Here is an 11051-nt window from a genome sequence, read left to right as displayed (position 1 = left end):
AAAATTTTTATTTCCCCCCCAAATCTGCAAATCGTCTTTTCAGCCTCACTCCAATTTCTCCTCGACCCACCGTAAACTGTGAACGATTTAACGATCCCAATAAATCAAAAATACCTCCAGAGAGTAGAACACGTGCGCGTTCTTCAGTGGTGCGTGCCGGGGGAAAGCGGGAAAACCTTGGGAAAGCCTCGCCCGTCGAATTTGTTTTATTATCGGAACTACGTCAGCGATCAATAATAAAATACAAATTCCATATTTTACACCGACAAATTTGAAAGCGGGCGAAAGCAAATAAACACGTCTTAAATGTAAAACACATGGCCGCCGAGCAAAATAGGACACGCACTACAATATGATTCATATAGACGGTCTTGTTTTCTATTGGTGTAATTTTTTTTGCGTCGGAAATTGGTCGAGGGGCACTCGGAAGAAGCTGTCTGGTCGAGACGGCCGGTCGTAAATGTTGAGTGCAGTCTGGATGAATAAAATTTATATTTTATATTCTGGATTCGACGTAAATGTGATTTACGCGGGCTGAGAAATTTTTATGGAAGTGCGTTGGCAAAATTTATTGGAGAGGTTTTATGCGAAGCAATAGTGTTGGATCTGGTGTGGAGCCCTGAGGTGCATCGTGGGCAACAAGATGGTCATCCGAACCACACCGAAGATGCTAAAATGTCAACAGTCTAATCAACTTTCATACTCCCCCTCGTTTTTTTATTTCGATTCCTTTTTAGATTATTTTGTTTCTTCATTTTTCTTGTATTTTATTCTTCAAAATAGTCACACGAAATAAAACACAAATAGCACAGAAAACTCAGAATTTATTACAACAAAAAGTCATACATCATTATTTCACTAAATTGTCAAGTTAAGAAGAATTCAAACCAACACTTTTGAAAAATTGTCAAGATTTTTCAAAAATGGTTAAATCTAAATCCACAGGTTCTGATCTAATTCGATGTATTTTACTTCCTTTTCTTTGTTTCAGAAATTGTCAAACCAAAATTTTTCAAAAATAGATTTTCACAAAATTGTCAAATATAAATTTGAAAGTATCGCCATATGTATATATTTCTACTTGTTTTATTTCTTCTGTTTTTAAATTCTGACTCGAAATAAAACAAAACTCATATTGTGAAACCAAAATTTTTCAAAAATTGTCAAAACATGATTTTTCAAAATTGGCAAATGATGGTTTTACTTCATTTAGATTTGTTAGATAAATCGCATATCAAAATTTATTGAAAAAATGTCAAATAAATTTTTTGAAAAATTGTCAAATAAATTTTTCCCAAAAATTGTCAAATTATTTTTTGAAAAATTGGCAATTATTTTTTGAAAAATTGTCAAATTACATATTTTTTCTCAAAAATTGTCAATTCAAGAATATCCAAAAAAATCAAAATCTAATTCAAAACTGTGGTCAAAAATTGTCAAATCTAAATTAGACCCTTTCGAAAATAGTCAAATCTAAACCTGACCTGACCTGACCTGACCTGACCTGACCTGAAGATTTTGCTCTACTTCCACTCGTTTTCTTTTCTTATTTCCCCGAAATAAAACCCAAATCGCATAGAAAAATCGGAATTTATTGTGCCAAAAGTCATACATCTCACTCCACCATCGGCCGCCCCCTCATCTCCGTAACGAAGCACGCCAAAATCGAAGCCGCTGAAAAACCTCTTTCGATTCACTCTTCATCTTCGCGAATGAAATTCTTCCGAGTTATTCTGGTGTCGTAGTAATGCAAGTCGAGCGGCACGTGCGTCCCTCCCGATAAAAATAGTATTCTTGTGTGTTGAAGGAAACTTTATACTCTTGCCGTGTTGAAAATGGGCTCCGTTTCATTTATAATCGGAATGTAGTGTTTGCACGAATTATATTAATAAGTGTTGGTGAACGCAGTGCTGTTTGGCATTGTTTGAACCGGCGATGATGTGTTTATGGCATATTTTCGGCTCGTGCCTAATAATATTTTGACTCTTACCGAACGTTATGGCGCTCAAGATCGACAGGAAATGCTGACGGCTCATGTTCAAGAAGTTGTACAAGAAGCACGAGGTCAGGTGGGCGTAGAAGCTCGTTATGCCCATCGCTGTGCCCCTGCCCAAAAACAAAACAGTCAAATCTGACAGTCAAAGATTGTCGTCGTACCTGATGGCAGTAGGGAAAGATTCGATGACTACGACGTAGAGAGTGGACTCTACCAATGTGTAGCCAAGAGTGTAGAACGACGAAGCTATGGCCAATACGGTAAAGTTGCGATTGTAAGCCAATATGACACTTGTCAAGCTGCAAGTCGTCAGTCCTGCAACTGAAAAGAATCAAAGTCAGAGTGTCAAGAGTGACAGTTTTGGATGTGGACTGTTTGGAGTTTCGTCGAGTGACGACGCCCTCTCTTCCAAGTTCGTCAGTCGATAAATCTGCATAACCGCTTGGGAACCATCAAAAGCTCGTTACAATTCTTCCGTAGTGCACTTAACATTACGCTTTTATAGCTTATATACACTGGCAAATGTGCTAAAACATATCGTCGTCCATCGAGCATTTACACTCGAATTTCGAGAAGCGTTTATTTGTGCAGGGCTATTAATAAAGTTGGAAAACACACTCCCGAACTTGCACTCTGTCTACTTACAGATCGGAAATTTACGTCCGAATCGATCGATTATGCACAGCAACAAGATCTGACCGAAGAGGATGTTGATCGAGATCAAGAGAAAATTCTCGTACTGCTCCTCGTCCACCGCGATCGTGCAGTTGCTGCTGTAGACGAGGCCCAAGTGGACGAAGTTCACCCCTTGGAGGGTGTCGTTCTTCGCGGTGAGCAGCTGCGCCAGGTAGATGTCCGATCCGACGATGCTGTCAAAGATTTTGACAGTTTTTGTTGGCGAAAGACGGTCGCGAGACTCACCCGAACAGAGTGGGCAGCTTGAGGAGTGCTACGGTCACGGCGGTTTTCAGAAACGGACGTCGCAGCAGAATTCGTAACATTCTGAGCATCACTTTGACTATCGTCACCACCTGTTGCACCATTCCGGCTGGCTCAGGGTCCAGATTTATGTTGTAGTCGGAGATGAGGTCGACCAGTTGCTGAGAATGCACCTGGAGATTTTTTCAAAGATTGTCAAATCACGATTGCAAAAATTGTCAAATCATAGGTTGGCCACGTCGAAAATTGTCAAATCATTATTAAACTATCGCGAAAAGTAAGTCTGACTACAGTGAAGAGCACCTGGTTAAGATTTCATTATTCCGAAAGCTGCCAAACGAACATTTCGCTATTTCCAAAATTGTCAAACCAAGATCTGATCATTACGTTTGGATTATTTCAAAAACATGTCAAATGAAGATGGAATATTTCGAAGATTTCCCTGTCTCAAAAAAGTGTCAGACTACGATCTGTCACTGAAAAGCGCCTGGTCAAGATCTGACTATTTCAAAAATTGCCGAACCAAAATCTGACCACTCCAAAAAGTGCCGGGTTAAGATTGCACAATTCCGAAAACTGCCAAATACAGATGAACAATTTTGACAATTGTTGTCATATCAAGATTTTATTATTTCGAAAATTGTCAAATCAAAATTTTACAGTTTCTAAAATTGTCAAATCGAGATTTAAATGTTTCAAAAATTGTTAAATCAAGATTCCAAAATTGTTAAATACAAATTTTGCGCCTGATATGATTTGACTCTTCCCGAAAGCTGCCAAACGAACATTTCACTATTTCGAAAATTGCCAAAGCAAGATCTGACTACTCCAAAAAGTGCTTTGTTAAGATTGGACTATTCCGAAAACTGCCAAATGAAGATGAACTATTTCGAAAATTGTCAAATCAGGATTTTACTGTTTCGAAAATTGTTAAACTAAGGTTTGGCTGTTAAGAAAATTGTCAAATTAAGGTTTTGCTGTTTCAAAAATTGTCTAATCAAAGTTTTACTGTTTCGAAAATTGTCAAGTCAAGATTTTACCCAGTCGAAAATTGTCAAATCGAGAATTTACTGTTCCAAAAATTGTTAAATCAAGACTCTAAAACTTTCAAATACAAATTTGGCACATAGTAAATTGTCAAATCAAGATTCCCCTGCCTCAAAAAAGTGTCAGACCACGATCTGTCACCCCGAAAATCGCCTGGTATGATTTGACTTTTCTGAAAGTTGCCAAACGAATATTTCACTATTTCGAAAATTGCCAAAGCAAGATCTGACCACTCTAAAAAGTGCCTGGTTAAAGCAAGATTGGATTATTTCGAAAACTGCCTAATGAAGATGAACTATTTCGAAAATTGACAAATCAAGATTTTACTGTTTCGAAAATTGTCAAATGAAGATTTTACTGTTTCTAAAATTGTTAAATGAAGATTTTATTGTTTCTAAAATTGTTAAATCCAGATTCCAAAATTGTTAAATACAAATTTGCACATAGTAAATTGTCAAATAAAAATTTCCCTGTCTCGAAAAAGTGTCAAACCACGATGTGTCACCCCGAAAAGTGCTTGATTAAGATTTGACTGTGCTGAAAATTGTCAAATAAAGATTTAACTATTCCAGAAGTTCCAAATGTAAATTAGATTTCGAAAATTGTTAAATCTAGATTCCAAAATTGTCAAATCAAGAAGCCTAAATTCTTAAATAATAATAATTTGGCACATATAAAATTATCAAATCATGATTTAACTACTTATCTCGAAACATGTCAGACCAAGATCCGACTACTTTCAAAAAGTGCCTGTTTAGATTGGGCTATTGAGAAAACTGCCAAATGAACATTCTACTACAATTTCGGAAATTGTCAAATTAAATTAAATTGTTAAATCAAAATCTCAAAATTGTCAAATTAAGATTCCGGAATTGCAAAATCAAGATTCCAGATTTGTCAAATCATAATTTGTCATATAGAAAGTTCTCAAATGAAGACTTGTCTATCTCAAAAATGTGTCAAGATCTGACCAACGCGAAAAGTGCCTGGGCGAGATTTGATTATTTCTAAATCTGCCAAATGACCATCTGACTATTTCGAAAATTGCCAAAGCAAGATCAGGCTATTCCGAAAAGTACCTGGTTAAGATTGGACTATTTCGAAAACTTTCAAATTAAGATTTAACAATTCCAGAAGTCGCAAATGCCGATTTGATTGTTTCGAAAATTGTTAAATCAAGATTCCAAAATTGTCAGATCAAGATGTCAAGATTCTCAAATAATAATTTGGCACATATAAAACTATCAAATCATGATTTGACTATCTCGAAATGTGTCAGACTAAGATGTGATCACTCCGAAAAGTGCCTGGTTTAGATCGGACTATTTAGAGAAAACAGTCAATAGAAGATTCTACTATTTCGGAAATTGTCAAAACTCGAAAAAGTCTCAGGTTAAGATATGGTCGCTGGCAAAACCCCGAAAAGTGTCTGATCAAGATTAGAGTATTTACAAAACTGCCAAATGAAAATGGACTACATATTTAGAAATTTGTCAAATCAAAATTTTGCTCTTTCGAAAATTGTTAAATCAAGATTCCATAATAATTGTCAAATACAAATTTGGCACATAGCAAATTGTTAAATCAAGATTTCCCTGTCTTGAAAAAGCGTCAACCCACGATCTATCAATCCAAAATGTGCCTGGCTAAGATGGTGACTGTTCCTAAATTTGTCAAATTGAGAGTTAACTATTCCAGAAGTCCCAAATGCAAATTTCGAAAATCTAAATTGTTAAATCTAGACTCCAAAATTGTCAAATAAAGATACCAAGATTTTCAAATAATAAATTGGCAAATATGAAACTATCAAATCGAGATTTGACTATATCGAAATGTGTCACATCAAGATTTCACCACTCCGAAAAGTTTATATTGGACTATTTAGAAAACTGCCGAATGAAGATTCCACTATTTCAGAAAGTATCAAATTAAATTAGATTGTTAAATCAACATTCCAAAATTGTCAAATCAAGATTCCTAAATTGTGAAATTAAAATTTGTCGTATCGAAAATTGTCGAATCAAGATTTGACTATTACGAAAAAGCCTCAGGTCAAGATCTGACTACCAATCTGATCAAGATTGGACTATTCCGAAAATTGCTAATCCAATGAATGTGTCTGATCAAGATTGCATTAATCCGAAGATTGTCTAATTAAGAATAGACTATTAAGGCAAGTGCCAAATTCAGATTTGACGATTTCAACAATTGTCAAATCAAGATTTGGTGGTTCCGGAGCTTGTCAAACCAGATTTTGACTCACGTCGAAAGTTTCGCTGTATTTGGACTTGTTGATGGCATAGAACTGCTTCAGGATGAGGCTGGCGGTGATGATCCTCCTCTTGAACAGCAGATACCTGGGGCTCATCTCCAGCAGGGCCGAAGTGCACCCCATCGTGATGCACAGCCCTCCGCCTACCGCGAATATGATCCTCCAGGACGTCAGTCTCATGTCCATGCCCTGGTGCTCGCTCACGTTGGCGTTGGTCGAGCCGAAGTAATATATGAAGACTGGAAATGTGGCACATTTTGAGAAAAACAGTAAAATCTCAGAAAGATTTGACACTGGGATTGTACCAGATGTGGAGAAATACCCGGCGGTCCAGAAGAGATCTGGCAGGATCACGTAGAAACCTCTCCGGTCGATGGGGAGTATCTCCGCGAGGTAGATCTTGATGGAGACGATGTTGGCTTGGAGCCTAAAATGGCGAAGTGTCAGAGTTGGTGTTCGAATTGACAGTTTTTTTGTTTGAAAAAGTGTTATTGAATTCTTCACCCAGAACCTAAGAAAAATGCTGCCAGGTAGAGGGTGTAGGTGTTGTGGGAGAAGGCCGAGATGAAGCAGCTAGCAAAGGTGATGATCAAGCTCTTGGAGATCATGCAACGCTTGCCCGTGTTGTCGGAGATGCTGCACAGAAGAAAACCCCCCAGAGCTTTTCCTACGAACCATAGAGATTAGATCTTGCCAGAGTGGTGGTACAAAGAAGAGGTGGACTTACCCGAAGCAAAGCAGAGGAAGATGGCGACGAGGTCATCCCTCGAGAGGACTGTGTCGCAGGCCGACAGAGGGAGCGCGAAGTGCATGCACAGCAAGACGAACCCGTTGGTGAAGAGATTCGCCGCCGCGAACCCCACCAAAAACTTGTAGTACAGCCCCCAGCCTGCAACTCACCCCATCAACCCTACACCTTCAGACACGCATCCCCACCTGTCTTCTGCAGCGCATCCTCGAAGTGCAGCAGACGGGGAAGCACCGGCCGAATCTGCGACATTTCCACTTTGTTCTGACGCCGTCAGCGCTGTCAAAAATCGCTTGTTTTTGCGGCGAAGGCGATGCGATCCGTCACGCCCGTCGCCACTCACAAACGCTTTTAATTGGGTTGATTTGTAAATTTCACACAAAGAGTCGCGGATGTGCGGTAGGTTAAGAGAACGCTCGCAGAAATCAACAGGCGCAGCTGAGGCCCATGTAAAACAATGCGGGGATCATGGGAATTCTTTTATTTTGGATTCGACACAAATTCTGAGCTTCACGTGGGGCCTTTGAGCGGGCGCGGGCGCGTTTTGTACAACCGAGGGGGCGCCCCGGGGGGCCCTTAATGGATTCACGGATTCAGATTTGGCGAGGTATTGTGCGCGGATGGCTGAAACGGAAATGTAGAGAACTGTAAAGAAAAAATTGAGCTGGAGATTGCAAATTGCAAGAAATGTAAAGGAAAAGTAGAAAAAGAACACAAAATTTTATGGGAGTGCTGCAAGGTTCCAAAATAAGAACTCTCCAGTTTTCAAGTAGAAACTTTATTTTTTATTTACCGATTCTTCTCTTTGTTTCTTAGGACTGCACCGATCAAAGTCGTCTCTTCTCCCCGGTCCGCTTCTGGCTTCGCACCCTGTGCGATTCCTCAAGTCACGTCGCTTTTATTCCGAAATAAATAAATGACGTGCCGTATCATTATTGCCGCCGTTAAAATATTAATAACCGAACGGTGGAAAGGCCGACATTAACGTATCAGTTTCGCAAATAGCGCCCCTTATCGGCGATGTGCAAGTCTCGCGTCTTTAATTACAGTGATCTGATCGCCGCCATTTAAAGCCTTTTAAGTAATTGATGGCTTTCAGGACGGACAATCCGGGTTCCTCGTTGGGCGGGTCCGGATCGAACTTGATCGGTAAATTGCGCGCGCCAATTTTTTTCGATTCGGAGACTTCGCCCTCGTCGGACCGTACCGGAGTTAATTGCCGGTCGCGCCCACCGGAGTGGGAATGCGTTTTAATTAATATTTCTGATGGGGGATTTTCGTGATGAGGGACGGGGCGCTTTCGAAGACTGGGACGAAATTGCACAAGGCTTTGGAGTTTTGTAGAAATCGGAAAAGGCGGAATCTGGCAAAGTGATTTTTTTTAAATCGCTGTGAGCGGAGATGGGCGGTTTTACGTTTGAATAAAAATAATAATGATGGTAATTGCCTTTTTGAGATTGAGGAAGTGAATGTTGAGATCAGATTTTGGATTATTTTAGGTGGGAAAAGAAATGCAGGGAAAGAAAGATAATGATATTTATAGCAAAGATGAAGAATCGTTAAATAAAAGGGGTACAGCATCTAGGTCCGATTTACGGGTATGTTTTCGTTCATTTATTTTTGCTATACTCTCACGTTTTCACTTCTTAGCTTATTAACTTGAGTAAATTATTATTATAAAGTTATCAAAAAGAAAACAAATCAGAGCAGGTGTTGCAAATTATTGGTCATGTCGTAGCGGAATCCTATGCAAATAAGCGTTCAATGCATGGCCGTAGACAATTTGTGGTCTCAAAAGCTACTTTATAATAAATCATACCTCATGAATTTTAGACTTTGGAATTATAAAATTTATTATTATTATCTGATAATGGAGGAAATTTATAAAATAAACAAGAGCAAACGCGACGCCGCTAGTAAGCAAATTTTTCAGTGAAATGTCAAAGAAACGTCAGTTTTAAAGCAACGGTGTTGATGTTAACCTTGAAAAAAGTTTTCGATTTCGGCAAAGTTTACGGACGTTTCCTATGATTATAAGCAACAATTATCCCAGAATAAGTAGTAAAATTAATTACAAAAATTAATAAATATTTAGAACTCTCCGTTGCTATGAGAAATCTTTGGTGTTTAGAAAAAATTTCGATTTTACCATTTATCATTTCAGCAACAGGAATAGTACCCCATTCTCTTTTTAAAAATTTAAAAATTTTGGACTTAGAGAACACATTGGTGGTTGAAATTCAAAAAGGTATATTATTATACTCATGTCACATCGTGAGGAAATTCCTTAACATTGACACAGAGCATAAAACACAAAAAAGTCAAAATGCGGAGGCGAGACGCCGGTAATTATGTTGATAAGCACTGCACTATTACTTGATAGTATTATCCGTAATAGTGTATGTACTCCGGCAAAATTGCCGTGCCGCCGGGTGGAGGTGGGATACAAAAATTAGTTTTACTATTGAAAATAAAGCATTATGTAATTATTAATAATTAATTAATTAATTAATAATAGATTTTTCGAGAGGTAGGCAACCAATAAAACGACTGTGTATAGCAATGTGTAAGTGTACGATTAAGCTAAGACAGACGTTTCGATAAAACAAAAGATGAGGTAGCACTCTTGATTTGTTTTCTTGTTGATCACTCTGTACTATCAGTCATTTTTTCTTGTATTTTTGTCACTAGAAAATTTTCACCAGTACAGGGTGATTCTGAAATAAGTTTGGAAAAAAAAATGTGGAGTATCCTTGACACAAAATAGTACATATAAGTATAAAATACAAAGTTTGAAAAAATAAGACAGAAAAAATCTCTTACAACCATTATTCAAATAAGATGCTGAATTGGTTTCCTGCACACTTTTTATAATATTTTTTTATTGATATTTTTTTCTCTTTACTATCTTTCTTTTGTCAGTTTTTTGTTTTTTTTTATTATCTTTTCAGTTTTTTCTATCCTAAACTTTTTTCCTGTATTCTGTTTTTGCCGTATTTAAGTTGCCCTCCTCATGATGTTTACTGTTTCTCTTTTCCTTTTTATTATTTTTCAACATTTTTATTTTTTATACTTTGTCTTTTTCTGGCTTGTTAAACCCAATTCATTTTCTACATTTTCTCTTCATTTAAATTCAATACCCTCTAATATTTACTAGTTGTGCAATTTTTGCTTTCGCATCTATATTTACTTTGAACTTTATTACTTTCTTCTGATTTATTTAATTTTTTATATTCTATTTTTTTCAATTATTTTTACATTTACATTCGTTTTAGTTTTGTTTCATCCAGTACTATATTTCCCATTCTTGCTGTAGAAAATATGCTAAAGCAAAGAAACTTCTTGCTTTTGTTTCATTCACATTTACATTCGTTTATTCACGATTATAGCTTTATTTTTATGTTATAAGTGTCTTTGGTAATTTATTAGAAAATATTAAATAATATAGCGAAAACACAACAGAAAAACAAGGAACATGCACCAAAAGAGAGAATGATAAAGGATAAGAACACAGAGAAATATCAGAAAAGATTTTGATTTGGTTTCACTTTAATTTGTACTTTTTTCTCTTTTTGTGGTTTTGTCAGTTAAGTGGAGTAGTTGTTCAGCGTAACTTCACTCAAATTAAATTAATTTACTTCATGAATTTAATTTAAAAATAGTAGAAACTGGATAATTCGTCAGGTCCGGGACTGGGTGGGTAACGAATTATAGAAAATTCCATAAAAAATAACTAAAACACATTGTGAAGTACTGTACTGTATTTATAAGTTTAATTGACGTAATTACATACATCTACAGTGTCCCAGAACTGGCGTACATCCCGTTAACTACAAATGTAAATATTTATTCAGAAATTGATTCTGCAAAAAAAAAATGTTTAAATCCTCTTGTTTTTAAGTTACAACGATTTTAATTTAACCAATCATCGTAGACAAATATGAATTCAATCCAGCGTTTCCTAGGAAACAACAGCTCACGGTAGATTTATCTGTAATCTATAGTTTATATCCAAAATCTATGCAGTGACGTCACGCCTGAATCAAGAA

General features: G+C 37.0%; 1 protein-coding gene across 4 annotated transcripts; it reads right to left on the bottom strand.

The window, feature by feature from the left end:
* Positions 1 to 1574: 1574 nt before the first annotated feature.
* Positions 1575 to 7698, bottom strand: LOC138136250 (uncharacterized). 4 transcript variants are annotated; one of them, XM_069055350.1, is made up of 10 exons: positions 7191 to 7698; positions 6982 to 7143; positions 6759 to 6921; positions 6560 to 6681; positions 6246 to 6493; positions 2918 to 3108; positions 2642 to 2865; positions 2158 to 2317; positions 1991 to 2106; positions 1575 to 1674 (listed from the first exon to the last, which is right to left on the bottom strand). In XM_069055350.1, exons 1-10 carry the CDS (start codon positions 7252 to 7254, stop codon positions 1616 to 1618), a joined length of 1509 nt encoding a protein of 502 aa, XP_068911451.1. In that variant the 5' UTR covers positions 7255 to 7698; the 3' UTR covers positions 1575 to 1615. The 4 variants fall into 4 exon arrangements, with proteins under 4 accessions (XP_068911451.1, XP_068911449.1, XP_068911450.1 ...); XM_069055348.1 differs by having other exon boundaries at positions 6246 to 6681; XM_069055349.1 differs by having other exon boundaries at positions 1575 to 2106.
* Positions 7699 to 11051: the final 3353 nt, after the last annotated feature.

Source organism: Tenebrio molitor, chromosome 8, assembly GCF_963966145.1.
Source record: "Tenebrio molitor chromosome 8, icTenMoli1.1, whole genome shotgun sequence".
In the NCBI taxonomy this organism is placed as follows: Eukaryota; Metazoa; Arthropoda; class Insecta; order Coleoptera; family Tenebrionidae; genus Tenebrio; species Tenebrio molitor.
This window is presented reverse-complemented; position numbering and strand designations above follow the sequence as displayed.

Excerpts from the sequence above, each read along its gene's own strand:
- LOC138136250 (XM_069055347.1), bottom strand. The coding sequence starts at position 7,254 with ATGTCGCAGATTCGGCCGGTGCTTCCCCGTCTGCTGCACTTCGAGGAT. Across the intron at positions 7,144-7,190 it reads GGATGCGCTGCAGAAGACAG|GCTGGGGGCTGTACTACAAG; the intron begins GTGGGGATGCGT and ends GGTGAGTTGCAG. Across the intron at positions 3,109-6,245 it reads AATACAGCGAAACTTTCGAC|GTGCATTCTCAGCAACTGGT; the intron begins GTGAGTCAAAAT and ends AAAAATCTCCAG.